This window comes from Heteronotia binoei, chromosome 4 (genome assembly GCF_032191835.1).
Source record: "Heteronotia binoei isolate CCM8104 ecotype False Entrance Well chromosome 4, APGP_CSIRO_Hbin_v1, whole genome shotgun sequence".
NCBI classification, from domain to species: Eukaryota; Metazoa; Chordata; class Lepidosauria; order Squamata; family Gekkonidae; genus Heteronotia; species Heteronotia binoei.
Window position 1 is genome coordinate 170,283,973 of NC_083226.1, and position 20,092 is coordinate 170,304,064.

General features: G+C 47.4%; 1 protein-coding gene across 1 annotated transcript in view; it reads left to right on the forward strand.

Annotated features, from left to right (window-relative positions):
* LOXHD1 (lipoxygenase homology PLAT domains 1) overlaps positions 1-20,092 on the forward strand; it is a 320,016-nt gene that overhangs the window by 105,414 nt on the left and 194,510 nt on the right. Inside the window, exons 10-12 of the mRNA XM_060236607.1 lie at positions 6,538-6,698; positions 8,926-9,012; positions 12,334-12,469. Of these exons, the coding sequence (XP_060092590.1) occupies positions 6,538-6,698; positions 8,926-9,012; positions 12,334-12,469 (384 nt within the window). The remainder of the gene's footprint in view (positions 1-6,537; positions 6,699-8,925; positions 9,013-12,333; positions 12,470-20,092) is intronic.

Sequence of the window (20,092 nt, forward strand, 5' to 3'; positions counted from 1 at the left end):
TTGCTTCCTTCTGCATCACAGCTTGCTTTGCCAGGTTCGCTCAATCGCACAGTAGCTACGGAGCAAAACCTCTGTTTTCTCCATTGGCTGAGGCTCCTCTGTTGGGGAGGAAGGGGGAGCTTGCTTTGCCAGGCTCTCTCAATTGCACGGGACAGCTACTGAGCCAAGCCTCTCTTCTTTCTATTGGCTGAGGCTCCTCCCCCTCCTGGTCCCCTGGGGAAGGAAGGAAAGAGCCAGAGCTTCCTTTGCCCAGTTCCCTGGATCCCATGGGAGAGATACAAAGAAAGCATTTTTAAGATTAATGTGCTAATATTTTAAGCATGTTTTATATCTCTGCTACGTAGCATTACATCTTATGGCACACACGGCCTGGCCTGACGAGGACTTATTTATGTCAGATCTGGCCCTCATAACAAATGAGTTCTACACCACTGGCTTACAGGGCTCTTCGTACAGGGCCTGCTATAAGCTCCAGGAGGATTGGCTGCATCAAGGGGGTGTGGCCTAATATTCAAAGGAGGAGGGGTGGAATTCTAGCAAGAGCTCCTTTGCATATTAGGCCACACACCCCTGATGTAGCCAGTCCTCCTGGAGCTTACAGCAGGCCCTGTGAGAAGAGCCCTGTAAGGAATTCTAGCAGGACCTCCTTTGCCTATTAGGCCACACCCCCTGATGTAGCCAATCCTCCTGGAGCTGACAGCAGGCCCTGTGAGAAGAGCCCTGTAAGGAATTCTAGCAGGACCTCCTTTGCCTATTAGGCCACACACCCCTGATGCAGCCAATCCTCCTGGAGCTGACAGCAGGCCCTGTGAGAAGAGCCCTGTAAGGAATTCTAGCAGGACCTCCTTTGCCTATTAGGCCACACACCCCTGATGTAGCCAATCCTCCTGGAGCTTACAGGGCTCTTAGTACAGGGCTTGCTATAAGCTCCAGGAGGATTGGCTACATCAGGGGGCGTGGCCTAATATGCAAAGGAGCTCCTGCTATTAAAAAAAAAAGAAGCCCTGAGCACATCAAGAAGGAGGTGGAAAGGTTGCATGAGGTTCGACGCCCGGGCAGGAGGCTTTGTGTTGTCTTTCTGTTCCCTAATCACGTTAGCATAATGAATGCTTAAAAAAAAAAAACGAGTCAAGGCTCCCCCCCGCCCCCTACAATCAAGACGCCTTTGTGACGAGCCGTTTGTCCCATTTAAGAGGCGATTTGGTTGAAACCAAGCTCATTACCGCAAATATGACTTGATGCGGCCGCCACTTTGTCTTCGCAGTGCAGTCCATTCCGCTGAAGTGTTTACGACCTTTAAACTGCCCCGATTATCCACCCTGATTGCTATTGACAGTGTAATCCCTCGGCGGCTGGGCATTAAACAGGCAGGAAACTGCTGTCCTGAAGTAAATGGTGACCTTTCGCAGCCACATGATGGGATAATTTGTATTGTCATCTCACCCAACTGCCTACCTAGGGAGCAGTGTTCCTTGCCTTCCCTTTTTGAGACCTCCGACTGAATTAATTTTCCACGGCGATTGCTGACAAGACATCCTGAGCAAAATCTTCCCAAACATTGGTTTGATTTAAAAAAAAAAAAAACCAAGAACAACAAAAAAGAATAATAACAGCCCAGTTGTTTGTGGTGACACCCTATCACAGATGTGTCACAGTCTTTGCCAGTCCGGTGTAGTGGTTAAGTGGGCGAACTCTTAATTGGGAGAACCGGGTTTGATTCCCCAGTTCTCCAGATGCAGCTGCTGGAATGCTCTTGGGTCAGCCATAGCTCTGGCAGAGGTTGTCCTTGAAAGGGCAGCTGCTGCGAGAGCCCTCTCCAGCCCCACCCACCTCACAGGGTGACTGTTGTGGGGGAGGAAGGGAAAGGAGATTGTGAGCTGCTCTGAGACTTTGAGATTCGGAATGGAGGGTGGGTTTATAAATCCAATATCATCATCATCACCATCACCTTCTTCTTCTCCTCCTCCTTCTTCTATTTCAGAAGAAGCTGCCTTATACCGAATCAGACTCTTTGTCCATAGAAGTCAGTATTGACTGGCATAAGAACATAAGAAAAGCCATGTTGGATCAGGCCAATGGCCCATCAGTGGCTATTAGCCACAGGGTATTGATGGAACTCTCTATCTGAGGCAGTGATGCTCTGTGTTCCTGGCACTAGTGGGGTGGGCAACTGTGGAAGGGCTTCTAGTCTCCTGGTCCCACCGATGGACCTCCTGATCACACCTGGTTTTTTTGGCCACTGTGTGACACAAGAGTGTTGGACTGGATGGGCCATTGGCCTGATCCAACAGGGCTTCTCTTATGTTCTTATGTGACACAGAGTGTTGGACTGGATGGGCCATTGGCCTGATCCAACATGGCTTCTCTTATGTTCTTATGTGACACAGAGTGTTGGACTGGATGGGCCATTGGCCTGATCCAACATGCTTCTCTTATGTTCTTATGTGACACAGATTGTTGGACTGGATGGGCCATTGGCCTGATCCGACATGGCTTCTCTTATGTTCTTATGTGACACAGAGTGTTGGACTGGATGGGCCATTGGTCTGATCCAACATGGCTTCTCTTATGTTCTTAAGAACAGAGGTTCATGAGTGCCTATTAGCCACAGGGTACTGATGGAACTCTCTGTCTGGGGCAGTGATGCTCTGTATTCTTGGTGTGGGGGGGGGGCACAGTGGGATGGAGTCTAGTGTCCTGGCCCCACTGATGGATCTCCTGATGGCACCTGGGTTTTTTTGGCCACTGTGTGACACAGAGTGTTGGACTGGGTGGACCATTGGCCTGATCCAACATGGTTTCTCTTATGTTCTTATCCAGTTCAACACTCTGTCACACGTGGCAAAAAAAAAAAAGTGCCGCCAGGAGGTCCACCAGTGGGGCCAGAACTGCAGAAGCCCTCCCACTGTTGTCCCCCAACCACCAAGAGAATACAGACCATCTTGCCCCAGACGGAGTTCCATCTATACCCTGTGGCTAATAGCCACTGATGGACCTCTGCTCCATATGCTTATCCAATCCCCTCTTGAAGCCGTCTATGCTTGTAGCTGCCACCACCTCCTGTGGCTCTCCAGGGTCTCAGGGTAACAAGTCTTTCACATCACCTACTACCTGCTTCCATTTTACCTGGAAATGCCAGGGATTGGACCTGAAACTGTCTGCATGCCAAGCAGATGTTCTACCAATGAGCCATTGAGGTTTTCATACCACCTACTGCCTGGCCCTTTTAACTGGAGACACCAGGGATTGAACCTGGGACCTTCTGCATGCCAAGCAGATGCTGTACCCCTGAGCCATGGCCCTTCTCACCTCAAAGCAAAACACAGTGAATTCTTAATGGGCTCTGTTCTATCTTCACAAGAAGGCTGTGAAACAGGAAGGCAGAGGAGTCAATGTATTACTTCAGAGTACATGACTTACGGTTGAAACCATTCGTCATTTCCATTTGAATGGATTTCTGTTAGATGAATGGATCATTCTTGCCTCCTGCCAGGGTGGAATTCTAGCAGGAGCTCCTTTGCATATGAGGTCACACACCCCTGATGTAGCCAATCGTCCAAGAGCTTACAGGGCTCTGAGTACAGGGCCTGCTGTAAGCTCCAGGAGGATTGGCTACATCAGGGGTGTGTGGCCTAATATGCAAAGGAGCTCCTGCTAGAATTCCAACTCTGTGCTCCCGCCATCTTGGTGTTGCCCCAAATGCTCTTCAAAATAGTGGTTCTGTGGGTTGGGGACCTCCAGGATCAGTTTGACGGGCGAGTCAAAGGTCTGTAGCAGACTGGTGGAAATCTACCTCCTTTCCCATCATTAGAAATTTAGCACTGGATCCAGTTTGGTGTAGTGGTTAAGTGCAGATTCTTATCTGGGAGAACCGGGTTTGATTCCTCACTCCTCTACCTGCACCCGCTGGAATGGCCTTAGGTCAGCCATAGCTCTGTCAGAGGTTGTCCTACCCACCTTACAGGGTGCCTGTTGTGGGGGAGGAAGATAAAGGAGATTGTGAGCCGCTCTAAGACTCTGAAATTTGGAGTGGAGGGTGGGATACAAATCCAATATCTTCTTCATCCCCAACTATTCCCCAGTGCAAAAGAAGCAGAAATGCTGGAAAGTTAGACAGTAGACATATGAAGCCACCTTATATTGAATCAGGCCATCAGTCCGTTGAGGTTTTTTATATTTTATTTATTTATTCGATTTATATCCCGCCCTACCCCACCGAGGTGGGCTCAGGTTTGTATCGTCTACCCAGACGGGTAGTAGCTTTCCATGATCTCAGGAAGAGGTCTTTCCCATCAATCACTGCTGGGTCCTTTTGACTGGAGATGCCGGAGATTGAACCTGGGACCTTCTGGACGTCAAGCAGAGGGTCTACCACTAAGCCACAGCTTCTCTCCAATGGGCTTGCGATGCAAATCTCCTCTGAATTCTGGAGTGGATACCCTTCTCACAAATTATTCTTCCAGTCACTTGAAATCAAGAGGTGTCGTCTTGCCTCAAATTTGCTTTTTCCTCATGGGGAAGCTTGTAGGTACTATATAATTATTGCCCATTGCTTGAGGCTGGTACAGCTGACAGTGTGAAAAGGAAAACCCACTTTTATTAATTATAAAGAAGCTTTTCCTTTTCACATCACTGCCGGAGAAGCTTCATCTGTTATTCCAGAATTTTTGGACAAGTAAAGGGCTTAACATAAATTGGATGCATACATATAAGAACATAAGAAGAGGCTGCTGGATCAGACCAGTGGTCCATGTTAAATTAGATGCATACATATAAAAACATAAGAAGAGGCTGCTGGATCAGACCAGTGGTCCATGTAGTCCAGCATCCTGTCTCACACAGTGGCCAACCAGTTCCTCTGGAGGGACAACAACAGGGCAGAGAGGCTGAGGCCTCCATAAGAACATCAGAAGAGCCCTGCTGGGTCAGACCAGTGGTCCATCTAGTCCAGCATTCTGTCTCACACAACAGCCAACCAGTTCCTCTGGAGGGATAACAACAAGGCAGAGAGGCTGAGGCCTCCATAAGAACATCAGAAGAGCCCTGCTGGATCAGACCAGTGGTCCATCTAGTCCAGCATCCTGTCTCACACAGTGGTCAGCCAGTTCCTCTGGAGGGCCGACAACAGGGCAGAGAGGCTGAGGCCTCCATAAGAACATCAGAAGAGCCCTGCTGGATCAGACCATGAGGGTCCACCTAGTCCAGCATCCTGTCTCACACAGGGACCAACCAGTTCCTCTGGAGAGCCAACAACAGGGCATAGAGGCTGAGACCTTTCTCTGATGTAGCCTCCTGGCTCTGGGATTCAGAGATTTAGTGCCTCTGAACTTGGAGGTTCCTTTTAGTCACCCTGGTTGTATTCACTATTAGGCCTATCTCCTTTGAATCTATCTAATCCTCCTTTAAAGCTCTTGATTCCTGTGGCCATCACTATACCTCTGGCAGCGAATTCTACAAATGTAATCATTCTCTGTGTAAATTATTTCCTTTTGTCCATCCTGAATTTACTGTCCATCAGCTTCATTGGATGCCCTCCAGTTCTAGTATTTTGGGAGAGGGAGAAAATTTTCTTTGTCAACTCTCTTCACCCTGTGCATAATTTTATAAAGCTCTAGCATGTCCCCCTTTAGTTGTCTCTTTTCTAAAAGCAGATTGTAACAAACATTGCTTCACAGCAATAGAAAAGATCTGTATAGTATAATGGGAACTTTGAGCGAGCACCCACCGTGTGAAAGGCTCCTCCTGCTTTCAGATTGGCCGTCCTTGCTGAGCCAACCAATCAGGTGATATCCATTTGAATGAAGCCCATTGTTTCAGAGGCTCCTTGCAGCTACAGTCAGAGTGGCCACCCTTGCTGAGCCAACCAAACAGGTAATATCCATTTGAATGAAGCTCATTGTTTCAGAGGCTCCTTGCAGCTACAGTCAGAGTGGCCACCCTTGCTGAGCCAACCAAACAGGTAATATCCATTTGAATGAAGCCCATTGTTTCAGAGGCTCCTTGCAGCTATGCTCAGAGTGGCCACCCTTGCTGAGCCTGCCAATTAGCTAATATCCATTTGAATGAAACCCTTGCAAATGAGGGTTCTGAAAGCCTGTTTTTCTATTGCAAATGAGGGTTCTGAAAGCCTGTTTTTCTATTGGGTTCTGAAAGCCTTTTTTTCTATTGGGTTGTTTATTGCTGGAGATGTGTTTTGGGGTGGAGTTTCTGTGTATATAGTTGCGGCTTGCCACGTGTGTTCTCAGTTGGGTTTTTGTTAATAAAAGAGCTATGCTGGAATCACTATAGCATCTGACCCACTGCTTTTCAATCTTCAACAGACGTAAAGGGTTTAAGAAGACTAAAGTTATATTTATATAGTTGGCTTTGTGCACCTGGTTCTGAGCCCCAACTGCACGTGTTCAGAATTCCTGATTGCGCACGAGCAACTTAAAAAATGGCAACCTTAATTTTTGTTTTGTATTCATTTCTTCCCACTTGGTGTTTGTCACCAATGTTGCCCTTTCAGTGATTAAGATTTTTCTCTTTTTTTGGTAGAAAATCCTTGGTCGCTGTGGATCTGGACAAGTGACATGAGGGGGGCAGGGACAGACGCCCCCATCTTCTTCCAGATTTTTGGGGACAAAGGGAAGTCTGACGAAATGAAGCTGGACAACAACTCGGATAACTTTGAAGCTGGGCAAACGGACAAGTTCATGGTAGGACTTCAGGTCTTGTCCGAATTTGCGTGTGACCCTCATACACCTTTTGCAGTTATGCAGCGTGAAAGTCAGCCCAGATCCTGTTACACTTTTTTGTTTATAGTTAGCACTGCATGGAAGGTAGGGAAGAATAGCCTGTCAAACCCCAGGCAGTGAGAAACGACTGCAGACCCTTCAGAGGAGGTTAATAGAAAGCATGTTGATCTTTCTATGAGATGTTCTGGACTGCACACCAAGTCATTCAACAAACCATTTAAAGAAAACCTCTGTTTCACAGCTACGGTTTTCAAACCTAAAGGAGTAACATTTGATTTCATAGAAGATCATTGTGTCAAGCTTGATCGCACATCAGAGTGTCACTGGGTTTCTTTATTAGGGTGTGCGCGAACCAGCTGAGAACCAAAGAAAAAAACCAAGTTGCTCTCAGTTCTAATTTATTAGTTCACTTTACAGGTAAAAATAGCACAGTAGATGCTCGAGAGCCAGTTCAGTGTAGTGGTTAAGTGTGCAGGCTCTTATCTGGGAGAACCGGGTTTGATTCCCCACTCCTCCACTTGCAGTTGCTGGAATAGCCATAGTTCTCACAGAGGTTGTCCTTGAAGGGGCAGCTTCTGAGAGAGCTTTCTCAGCCCCGCCCACCTGACAGGATTTGATTCCCCACTCCTCCACTTGCAGCTGCTGGAAGGGCCTTGGGTCAGCCACAGCTCTTGCAGAAGTTGAAAGGGCAGCTTCTGGGAGAGCTCTCTCAGCCCCACCCACCTCACAGGGTGTCTGTTGTGGGGGAGGAAGGTAAAGGAGACAGTAAGCTGCTCTTAGATTCAGAGTGGAGGGTGGGGTATAAATCCTATATCGTCACCATCTTCTTGTAAAAAAACCAAACAAAATAAAACAAAAAGAGATCTCTTTGGCTGTCATTGGAGGCTCACTCTGCAGCCCCGAGCCTTAAAGATCGGCAATATTTATAGCATACACTTTCTATACATTACATAGTTAGATGACAGAGAAATATGCCTATTCACACGACACTAAACAGACCCTTGCCCTTAATGGCATCATTTGAGCCCAGATTATCTATCAGATCAAGGGGTCTTTAGATACTGAAAAACAGATACGTTTTGTACACTATAGGTGTTATGGTGCCTTCAAGAACGTAAGCTATTTTGTAGGATGTCAGGCAGTCGCTTAGAGACGATGTACTGCATCTGAGATGCAGAGGGTCATGGGAGAGAGCCAAAGTTTCCAGCAGCTCTGAGCAAACAAATATGAACAAAATGGATGTATACAGGAATCTTGGAGTCTCCTCACTTAAATTCCACCACGCAGAGTTAGAGCATAAATGTGTGTGTGTGTGGGGGGGGGGGTGTTGATCCTGCAAGTGAGCAACCTGCTTATTGGTTGCTGCTGGGTTTGGTCCTGTTAAGTCTTTGCTTGTTCCCTCGATGAAGGGGAGCAGAGGTGGACTGGAAGGCCAAAATACCAGTGGAAAGGTACTCCCCCTTACTTTTGCAGAACCCAAGATTTGAAGGCTGGCAATGTTCGTTGTTGCCTAGCAACTCCCACAATGACCACCGAGACTTCCTTTCTTAAATGTACAGGTATTGCTTCTATTATTTTGTGTGGTTCAACTCCCCCCACCAATGCATTCATTTTTTAAGATTTCAGCTTATCCTGCAACTCACACACACACACCTCAAGTTCATAGAACAATCTGTCTTGTCTGGCTACGGTCTCTGGATATAAGTACCTATGGATGGAGCCATGTTGGGGATGAGTAAGGCTTTTTTTGTAGCAGAAGCTCCTTTGCAAATTAGGCCACACACCCCTGATGTGGCCAATCCTCCTGGAGCTTACACTAGGCCCTGTAAGAAGAGCCATATGAGCTCTTGGAGGACTGGCTACATCAGGGGTGGAATTCTAGCAGGAGCTCCTTTGCAAATTAGGCCACACCCCCCCGATGTGGCCAATCCTCCTGGAGCTTACACTAGGCCCTGTAAGAAGAGCCATATAAGCTCTTGGAGGACTGGCTACGTCAGGGATGTGTGGCCTAATATGCAAAGGAGCTCCTGCTAGAATTCCACCCTTGTTGAGGACTGTGCCAAGAGCACTTTGGTACTATGTAGCACCCGCTTATTTCAGCAAGCCTTGATCACGAGTGCTCCACAGTGATGGATTCGCCCCTAACAAGAAGATGCTGCTATGAACCTCTTGGTGCTTCTTCCTGCAGATCGAGCTCCCAGATCTGGGCACCTTTTACAAGCTCCGAATATGGCACGAGAAACGGACCCCGTTTTCTGGCTGGCATCTGCAAAAGGTAGTGAACAAACCCACAAGATGGATCATTAATACTGAAACAAGATTGACTGCAGGTGATGAGGGATGTACACAAAGACTTCAGTCCTAAATATAGAGAAGGGCTGGTTCAGGTCTCTCTGTCTGTCTGTCTGTCTGTCTGTCTAATCTCCTTCCCTCCCTCCCTCCCTCCCTCCCTCCCTCCCTCCCTCCCTTCCTTCCTTCCTTGCTTCCTTCCTTCCTTCCTTCCTTCCTTCCTTCCTTCCTTCCTTCCTTCCTTCCTTCCTTCCTTCCTTCCTTCCTTCCTTCCTTCCTTCCTTCCAGTTTGGTGTAGAGAGGCAGTTTGGTGTAGTGGTTAAATACGTGGACTCTTATCTGGGAGAACCGGGTTTGATTCCCCCCTCCTCCACTTGCACCTTCTGGAATAGCCTTGGGTCAGCCATAGCTCTGGCAGAGGTTGTCCTTGAAAGGGCCGCTGCTATGAGAGCCCTCTCAACCCTACCCACCTCACAGGGTGTCTGTTGTGGGAGAAGATATAGGAGATTGTAAGCCGCTCTGAGTCTCTGATACAGAGAGAAAGGCGGGGTATAAATCTGCAATTTTTCTTCTTATCTATCTATCTATCTATCTATCTATCTATCTATCTATCTATCTATCTATCTATCTATCTATCTATCTATCTATCTATCTATCATCTATCTATCTATCTATCTATCTATCTATCTATCTATCTATCTATCTATCTATCTATCTATCATCTATCTATCCATCCATGCTGAGTCACTCACTCCAACAGGTGACCCTAGACATATCATTGCATAAGGACTAGAAACTTGCTTTCTATTTTTAAAAATGAAAACCCGGGATGTGGAATTCTGTGCCCCTTAGTCAATGTTGTAGTGATGGAGCACAGTAACAGTCTCCATGAACAGCTGCCACAGGCAGCTTTAAAAAGTCTTCTCCTTACAGCACAATCCCCATTTATCTCTTAATAAGGTCACACCGTTTCTTGGTCTTGGCGTTAGGTCCTCTAATACAAGTTGATAGGTTTCTGCCCCCTTCAGTGTTTAAGAAGATCTAGTGAGGGGTTAGTAAACCATGAAGAAGAAGAAGAAGAGGAGGAGGAGGAGGAGGAGGAGGAGGAAGAAATTGGATTTATATCCCGCCCTCACTTTCTCACAATACAAGAACTCGTGGGCATTCGATGAAATTGCTGAGCAGACAGGTTAAAACGGATAAAAGGATAAATCCTTCACCCAAAGGGTGATTAACATGTGGAATTCACTGCCACAGGAGGTGGTGGCAGCCACAAGCATAGCCAGCTTCAAGAAGGGGTTAGATAAAAATATGGAGCAGAGGTCCATCAGTGGCTATTAGCCACAGTTTGTATATGTGTATATATAATTTTTTTTGGCCACTGTGTGACACAGAGTGTTGGACTGGATGGGCCATTGGCCTGATCTAACATGGCTTCTCTTATGTTCTTATGTTCTTAATAGCCACTGATGGACCTCTGCTCCATATTTTTATCAAAACCCCTCTTGAAGCTGGCTATGCTTGTAGCCGCCACCACCTCCTTTGGCAGTGAATTCCACATGTTAATCACCCTTTGGGTGAAGAAGGACTTCCTTTTATCCATTTTAACCCGACTGCTCGGCAGTTTCATTGAATGCCCACGAGTTCTTGTATTGCGAGAAAGGGAGAAAAGGACTTCTTTCTCTACTTTCTCCATCCCATGCATAATCTTCTAAACCTCTATCATGTCACCCCGCAGTCGATGAACTCTAAGATTTGACAAACTTTCTAATACTTTCCCCCCACACAAAAAAGGGGGAAATAACCAAAACATATAAAGCAGACCAACGGAAATCTTCCTCATGCCACTGTGGCCATGTAGCAGAAAGTAATTTTGAAAATATGATGGGAGTGAGGTTTTATTATAACAATTACAATTCAAGAAGCATTTTAAGGTAGATGCTGAGCTGACACCTTCCGGTGATGTCAGGGGTGTGTGGCAGACGCAAATGAGTTGTGCTAATGAGCTCCGGCACCTCTTTTTCTATTAGGTGACCCCTGATGGGGGGCATGGGGTTGCAAGCTCCAGGTCGAAAAACTTCTGGAGATTTGGGGGTGGAGACAGGGGAGGGACGTCAATGGGGCACAATGCCACAGAGTCCACCCTCCAAAACATCCATTTTCTCCAAGGGAACTGATCTCTGTATTCTGGAGATTAGATGTAAATCCAGGGGTGGAATTCTAGCTGGGGCTCCTTTGCATATAAGGGCACACCCTCCTGATGTAGCCAATCCTCCAAGAGCTTACAAAAAAGCGCCTTGTAAGCTCTTGGAGGATTGGCTACATCAGGGGTGTGTGGCCTAATAGGCAAAGGAGGTCCTGCTAGAATTCCTTACAGGGCTCTTCTCACAGGGCCTGCTGTAAGCTCCAGGAGGACTGGCTACATCAGGGGTGTGTGGCCTAATAGGCAAAGGAGGTCCTGCTAGAATTCCTTACAGGGCTCTTCTCACAGGGCCTGCTGTAAGCTCCAGGAGGATTGGCTACATCAGGGGTGTGTGGCCTAATATGCAAAGGAGCTCTTGCTAGAATTCCACCCCTTGATGTAACTCTCTCTTTCTCTCTCTGTCTCTCGTTTAAAAAAACGTTTTATTGAATTCCAGTAAAGATTTTACAGAAAAACAAACATAGAAGGATTCAGCAGCGCATTGCAAATAACGAGTTCTACACAGTTCCTAATCCAATAAAAAAGGAAAGTGGGCGTGATAAATGATAAAAATATAAGTCCAACATACAAAGGTCTAATTTAGAAGAAGAAGAAGATATTGGATTTATATCCCGCCCTCCACTCCGAAGAGTCTCAGAGCGGCTCACAATCTCCTTTACCTTCCTCCCCCACAACAGACACCCTGTGAGGTAGATGAAGATATTGGATTTATATCCTGCCTTCCACTCCGAAGAGTCTCAGAGCGGCTCACAATCTCCTTTACCTTCCTCCCCCACAACAGACACCCTGTGAGGTGGGTGGGGCTGGAGAGGGCTCTCACAGCAGCTGCCCTTTCAAGGACAACCTCTGCCAGAGCTATGGCGGACCCAAGGCCATACTAGCAGGTGCAAGTGGAGGAGTGGGGAATCAAACTCTGTTCTCCCAGATAAGAGTCCGCACACTTAACCACTACACCAAACTGGCTCTCCATTAGGTACCATTTAATTTAATTTAAACCATTAGGTACAAATAACAATACAATACATGAAAACGATACAGATTCCTCCTGTCTCTACCCCTCCCCTCCTTTTGTTAATTCTGATGGCATTCCTGTTTAATTAAAAGGTAACCCTTTTGAAAACGCTGACGAAAGAGAAGTACACCTTTAAATGCAACCGCTGGCTGGATGCCAACGAAGACGACAGGGAGGTTGCGAGGGAACTGCCAGCCGAAGGCCCGCTCGTGACCGAGGTCATGCCAGGTGAGAAGAGAGAAGTCCTTAAAAGGACATCTGTAGCAGGGGCAAGTCCATTTTGGTTAAGCATTTCCTGCAGAGACTGAGGCTCTCGGTCGTGGGTTGTTTCCCCTCATTGGCCCAATCTCTGCTGCTGTGTTTGCAAATGCTTTAGTGGATGAGTTCTGCAAATATTCATCATCACGTGTATGCAGACTTTTCAGATGCTACACATTACTGGTTCTGGGTCATCGGAGATGTCCAAGGAATTAGAATCACAACTGATATTTTATTTATATATATATATATTTATTTATTCATTCATTCATTTAATTCGATTTTTAGCCCGCCCTTCCCATAGAAGAGCCCCGTGGTGCAGAGTGCTAAAGCTGCAGTACTGCAGTCCTAAGCTCTGCTCACGACCTGAGTTCGATCCCCGGTGGAAGCCGGGTTTTCAGGTAGCCGGCTCGAGGTTGACTCAGCCATTCATCCTTCCGAGGTTGGTAAAATGAGGACTCAGCTTGCTGGGGGGAAAGCGTAGATGACTGGGGAAGGCAATGGCAAACCACCCCGTAAAAAGTCTGCCGTGAAAACGTGAAAGCAACGTCACCCCAGAGTCGGAAACGACTGGTGCTTGCACAGGGGATTACCTTGACCACAACAATTTAAAATATATAAAATCTAAAATTACAGAGAATGATAGGTACTAAAATGGCAGGCTCTGCCTCACAGACATGGCCTGTTGTCCAGGTCCAGCAAGTCTTATAGCACTGGGATGGAATGAAAGGGGGAGGCTGATAACAAGTGGCGTCCACTGCCTCAACTAAAAGCCTGGCGAAAGAGCTCTGTTTTACAGGCCCTGCGGAACTGAAGCAGATCCTACAGGACCCGGATCTCCAGGGGGAGCTCATTCCATCAGGGAGGGGCCAGATGGACATCTCTGTGGCTGGGTATCACCAGAAGTTGTTGGGTTGCTGATTGTAAATACCTACAGGGCTTATACAGGGAGAGGCGGCCCCGTAGGGTATGCTGTCCCCAATTTTTAAAAATTTTGGCTATGCCTTCATGTCACACAGAGCTCCTTCCAAGAAAGATGGGTACACATTAGATCTAAATTAAGCACATGCTTTAAAGCAGGGGTGTGAAACTCATGAGGGCCAAATCCGACATATATGAGACCTTGTTGGGCTGGGCCATGTTGGGCTGGGCCATGTGTATACCTATTAGGTAGCAGAGATATAGACTTTATAAAGGACGCAGATGTTCAAACAGGGCTTTTTTGGAGCAGGAATGCACAGGAACGCAGTTCCGGCTGGCTTGGTGGCAGTTCCAGCTGGCTTGGTGTCTATTTAACCTTTCTTCATAGGGAAAGTGTTCCAAACCTTTAATCATTCTAGTTGCCCTTTTCTGCACTTTTTCCAATGCTATCATATCCTTTTTGAGGTGCGGTGACATATCTTGCAATATACATCAGCTAACCAGTGGGCCACCGTCTTAGCCAAGCACAGCACGTATTCCAGATACAACTGCGCTCACCATAAGCTCAGAGGAGCTGTGGGCCCTCCAACCCTGCAGCCGAAAGCAGACTTTTGAGTCCCATGGATCCCAGCCCTGTTTGTTGCTTGTGGATCAATATGCAGAGGAGATCTGTTCCCGAGATGTTGTGAGAATGATTATAATTGCAAATGGGGTGATTAAATGTCAACAAACCTTTGATGAAGTTTATTTTTAATCCGCCGTGAAGCGGTTGACAGAGAGGAACTGCAGACGTTCCCCCCCGGTTGGGTGCTGTTTGCCATCTGCATGGGGCAGATTGAGCCAGGCGGGTGAAAGGCCTTGTTTGTGTACTGAAGAAGACACAAAGCTGCTCAGGCCTCCGGTGGATGTCACGCTGGCTTCCTGGAAATGATGGTTTGAAGCCAAACCTGAGGAGATGCGTTTCCTCCTCCATTGCCATTCACAATGTTCCCTTCTCTTAGTTATTGTTTTAGGCTTAGCAGTAACTAGGGTTGCCAAGTCCCCTGCAGCCTCTGGTAGGGGACTTTTTTCACATACCCTATGCATGTGCGGCACGATGGTGTCACCTGGAAGTGATGTCATTGTGCCGGAAACATCACACGCCAGCTGCTCTGGGCATTTCTGGGAGAACTCTGTGGTTTTCCTGGATGCTCTAGCAATTTGGGAGGGGGAGAGAGCCAGTTTGGTGTAGTGGTTAACTGTGCGGACTCTTATCTGGGAGAACCGGGTTTGATTCCCCACTCCTCCACTTGCAGCTGCTGGAATGGCCTTGGGTCAGCCTTAGCTCTCTCAGGGGTTGTCCTTGAAAGGGCAGCTGCTGTGAGAGCCCTCTCAGCCCCATCTACCTCACAAGGTGTCTGTTGTGGGGCGGGGGGGGGAGATTGTGCCCACTCTGAGACTCTGAGATTCAGAGTATAGAGCGGGATATAAATCCAATATCTTCTCTATGGTACCATAGAGTTTTCCTCCCAAATTACTAGAGCGTCTGGGAAAACCATAGAGTTTCCCCAGAAATGCCCAGAGCGGCCGGTGCATGGTGTCGCTGGTGTGATGACATAACTTCTGGGTGACATCATCGTACTGAAAATTTCATGTGGAGATGTGGGCCGGTGGGTTGGGGACCCCCAAAGCAGGAGAACCCCCGCTCCTCCTGGAAGGTTGGCAGCCCTAGCAGTAACCTTAGCACTGGTACAGATAGGCTGAGATGTCTAAGTAGCTCACAAGATACCTAAAAAGCCCAGAGAAGCCTTAGCTGGTCAAAGGTCAAAAACTTTGCAGGGTTGGCCATGGCCAGTACTTATAGGAGAGACCACCAAGGAATTCCAAGGTTGCTATGCAGAGGCAGGCAAGGGCAAACCACCTCTGAACATCTCTTGCCTTGAAAACCCTATGGCAGGGGTGTCAAACCTATGGCCCACAAGCTGAAACCGGCCCACCCAGGTCTTTAATTCGGCCCAGCGAGCGGGGCTTTCTTCTCTCCCCCCTCCCCTGCCCTTCCTTGCTGTTCTGAGCTTGAGCTGCCTCCAAGTATAGAAGAAGAAGAAGAAGATGTTGGATTTATATCCCGCCCTCCACTCCGAATTTCAGAGTCTCCAAGCGGCTCACAATCTCTTTTATTTTCCTCCCCCACAATAGACACCCTGTGAGGTGGGTGGGGCTGAGAGAGCTCTCACAGCAGCTGCCCTTTCAAGGACCGCCTCTGCCAGAGCTATGGCTGACCCAAGGCCATAGAGAGCAGAGGGCAGGGCTGCCGTCATGACGCAGAGGCAGGCAATGGCAAATCACCCCTGAACATCTCTTGCCTCGAAACCCCTATGAAGTGGAACTGCATGGGATCACACCATACGTCGGTTGTGACTTCAGGGCACATAGTTATTCATTCTTCAATAGGCTCGCCATTTGCCCACTGGCAGCCCGCAATCTCCACCACTGATCATCTGAGAAAAATGGAATTGAAAAAATGGGGAAGAGGGCATTGATGACGAGGCTCTAGGAGTTTCCCCTGGTCGCTATGGTCTTTACCACGGAGATAAGGGATATTTCTAGAGTGTCCCCCCATAAGTGATGTCACTTCCTCAAGAAACTCCACCTTCTCTAAGCACCCCCTCCCTCAAGAAAAAAAAAAACTCCTTGCATTTACTGGCATAGGACTAGAAGTCCTAGGTGCAGGTTAATCCCAACTAAGGCACACAGCCAGAGTGTGCATGCTATACTATTGGGGAGAACAAGGGCATTTTTTGTAGTAGGACCTCCTTTGCATATTAGGCCGCACACCCCCTGATGTAGCCAATCCTCCAAGAGCTTACAAGGCTCTTAGTACAAGGCCTACTGTAAGCTTGTGGAGGATTGGCTACATCAGGGGGGAGTGGCTTAACATGCAAAAGAGGTCCTGCTACAAAAAAAGCCCTGGGAGGAACACACTGTTGAAGCAAGGGTTTAGATCTTTATTTGAGCATATATTCAGGGCTTTTTTTTGTAGCAGGGACTTCTTTGCATATTAGGCTGCACCCCCCTGATATAGCCAATCATCCTGGAGTTTACAGTACTAAGGCCCTGCGCTAAGAGCCCTGTAAGCTCTTGGAGGATTGGCTACATCAGGGGTTTGTGGCCTAATATGCAAAGGAGTTCCTGCTACAAAAAAGAGGCTGTACACCAGACAAGCTTCCATCTTACGAAATCACCAAGTCCTGCCTTCCCTAGAGTCATGCCTCGTTTTCCTTTTAAGCAAAAGTATTTTCAAATAGGCCACTAGGTGGCAGCTCACAAGAATTTATGTTCCAAGCACTCATCTGGTTTAAGATGCTAGTTCTGGTCGGTATTAAGCACGGGGAGAGCTGGGGGAAATGCTACAATAAAACACAATACGAAAACGCATTAAGGCCCATATGGGAAAGGTGCTGGTGTGTGTGTGTGTGTGTGTGGGGGGAGAGTTTGCAAGACTAGCTCCCAGTTTGCACAGCATCTCTTCTGCACAGGCATGCGTTGCAATGTCACCTCTTCCAGAGGCTTCCTTTTAAAAGGCACTGCGTAATCTTGAATTCTTTTGAGCATTGGTAAGGTTGCCATGTCCCCCCTAGCCACTAGCAGGAGGTGGAAGGGAGCACACGGTTGCCAGCTCCAGACTGGGAAACTCCTGGAGATTTGGGAGAGAGAACCGACAGTGTTGTCCTGAGTGACTGACTAATTAGTGGTGTTGAAAATTACCAGAGTACTGGTTCCAGGTTTAATCTTTACCAGACCACGGCTAGCCAGCTGCACAAAGAGAACTGTTGCCTTGTGAGAATTGACATACACACATAATGAATTGAAATGGGCTGCGGTTCCAGAAAAATTAGCTTTTGTCGGACGAAGGGACTCGCCACCGAAACACGCGTATTTTTACCGGAAACGTGTTACATATTGCATACATATTATATTTTCTGGATAAGAAACTCTGGCACCGTTGTAATTAATTGTGTGCAAATTATTATTCTCGTGACAGTGGACGTTTTATTTACATGTCTGTATGAAAGTTTGTATAACTCACAGAGCCAGTGTTTGTTCACAAAGAAGTAACTATATACAGTTTTACTTCATGATTGTGAGTAATAATTAGGTCATAAAGCCTACGATGTTTCTGAAGAACAGTCATTAGTGGTATAACTTAATTCTTCGAACACGGTTTTCTCTTACTCCCCAGTTGAGTCCAGGGGATTCCCTGAGGACTTTGTCTTTAAATCTACATTTTGGATTATTTGGACTATTTGGATTAAGCATTGTTCCTTTGTTGAAATAGTTCTTTGCCTCATCTGTTGACTTCCTACTGTTCATTATTTGTGGTTATAATTTCACATTTAATAATAATAATAATAATAATAATAATAATAATAATAATAATAATAATAATAATAATAATAAATGCATTTTTCTTTAAATTTACAAGTTTTTTTGAGGTTATATTACAGGCTGGTCCATCACAGAACTTGGGGTTCTCCTACTCTTTCCTTCTCTGTAATTTCTCTTGGGTTGCTTAATCCCCAGTTGGGGGCAGGGGATCCCCTGATTTGGACTTCCAGTTCAAGTCCATTTTAAGAAATATCTGGGGACGTTGGGGGGTGCAGCCAGGAGACATTGGGGGTGGAACCAGAAGCAAGTTTGTGACAAGCATCATTGAACTTCAAAGGGAGTTCCGACCATCACATTTTAAGGGGCCGTGCTCCTTTAAAATGTTTCCCCTCCATTCGGAATAGAGAAGGATAGGGGCACCTTCTTTCGGACCTCATAGAATTGGATGCCCTAGCCCAATCCTTTTGAAACTTGGAGGGCGTTTTGAGGAGAGGCACTGGATGCTATGTTACAAATGTGGTGCCTCTATCTCAAAAAATAGTTTCTCCAGGGTCCCAGATACCCATGGATCAATTCTTTATTATGCCCTATGGGAATCGGTCTCCATAGGGAATAATGGAGTGCCCAGCAGACATTCCCCCCCCCCCATTTTCTGATGACCCTAAAGCAGGGGGAAGGCCCCCAAACTGGCGGGATTCTGTGCTCCCAACTGGGGATTAGCAGCCCTAAAGACCAGGCTAACTGAAAGGGCAAGAAGAGGAAATTGATGGAGAAGCGCTGAAGGTAGTGCTCTCTGAAGGGCACAGTTCATTTTGCAAGCTTTGGATCCAAGAATATTGGATCAACCAGGTTGAATATCGACATAGCAGCTCTCAGTGAGGTCCGTTTCCCTGAGGAAGGTAGTCTTCAAGAACACGGTGCTGGCTATACCCTCTACTGGTCGGGTAAGTCAAAGGCTGAGAGCCGCCTTTCTGGCGTTGGCTTCATGGTCAGGAACTCCATTGCCTCCAAACTCGAAAACCTGCCAACAGGTCACTCAGATCGCATCATGTCCATGCGCCTCCCACTTCAAAACAAGCAGCATGCAACACTCTTCAGTGTGTATGCCCCAACCCTTCAAGCAGATCCTGCAGAAAAGAACAAGTTCTATGCTGATCTACGCAACCTCGTACGGAAGACCCCTACAGAGGACAAGGTGATCATCCTTGGCGACTTCAATGCCAGAGTAGGTAAAGACTCGGAAGCCTGGAAAGGAGTACTTGGCAAACACGGCATTGGCAACTGCAATGACAACGGGCGCCTCCTGCTAGAATTCTGCATGGAGCACCAGCTCACCATCACCAACACTATCTTCCAGCAGAAGAACAGTCTGAAGACAACCTGGATGCACCCACGGTCCAAGCATTGGCACCTTATCGACTACATTCTGGTGCGCCAGAGAGACCTTCGAGATGTCTTACACACCCGAGTAATGCCCAGCGCAGAATGTCATACGGATCATCGTCTTGTACGCTGCAATCTCCGTCTTCACTTTAAACCCACACCCAGGAGAGGAGGTATCCCTCGGAGGAAGTTTCAGGTTGGCAGCCTCCAGTCAGCCGAAGTTAAAGCTGCCTTCCAGGCAAAACTCCAGTCAAGAATTGAGGACCCCAGTTGCCCCACAGACCCTTCTCCAGAAGCACTCTGGGAACACCTAAAAACTACCGTCCTGCAGATCTCTGAAGAAGTCCTCGGGTTCTCCACAAGGAAGAACAAGGACTGGTTTGATGAGAACAATCAAGAGATCCAAGAATTACTGGCAAAAAAGAGATCTGCCTACCAAGCACATCTTGCTCAGCCCTCCTGTCCTGGGAAAAAAGCAACCTTTCGCGCTGCATGTAGCAACCTCCAGCGCAAGCTTCGAGACATTCAGAACGAGTGGTGGACCAAGCTTGCAGAGAGAACCCAGCTGTGTGCAGACACTGGTGATTTAAGAGGGTTCTACGAAGCCCTGAAGGCAGTATATGGTCCATCATATCAGGCTCAGAGTCCCTTGCATAGTGCAGACGGCCAAGTGCTCCTCACAGACAAGGCATCCATACTGAACCGGTGGTCGGAGTATTTTCAGGTTCTCTTCAGTGCCAACCGCGTAGTTCAAGATTCAGCAATCCACCTCACCCCACTTCAACCGGTGAAAACAGAGTTGGATGAGATCCCCGCCCTAGAAGAGACTGTTAAAGCCATCAAGCAACTGAAAAGTGGCAAGGCAGCGGGAGTTGATGGAATTCCACCAGAGATCTGGAAGCATGGGGGCACAGTACTACATAG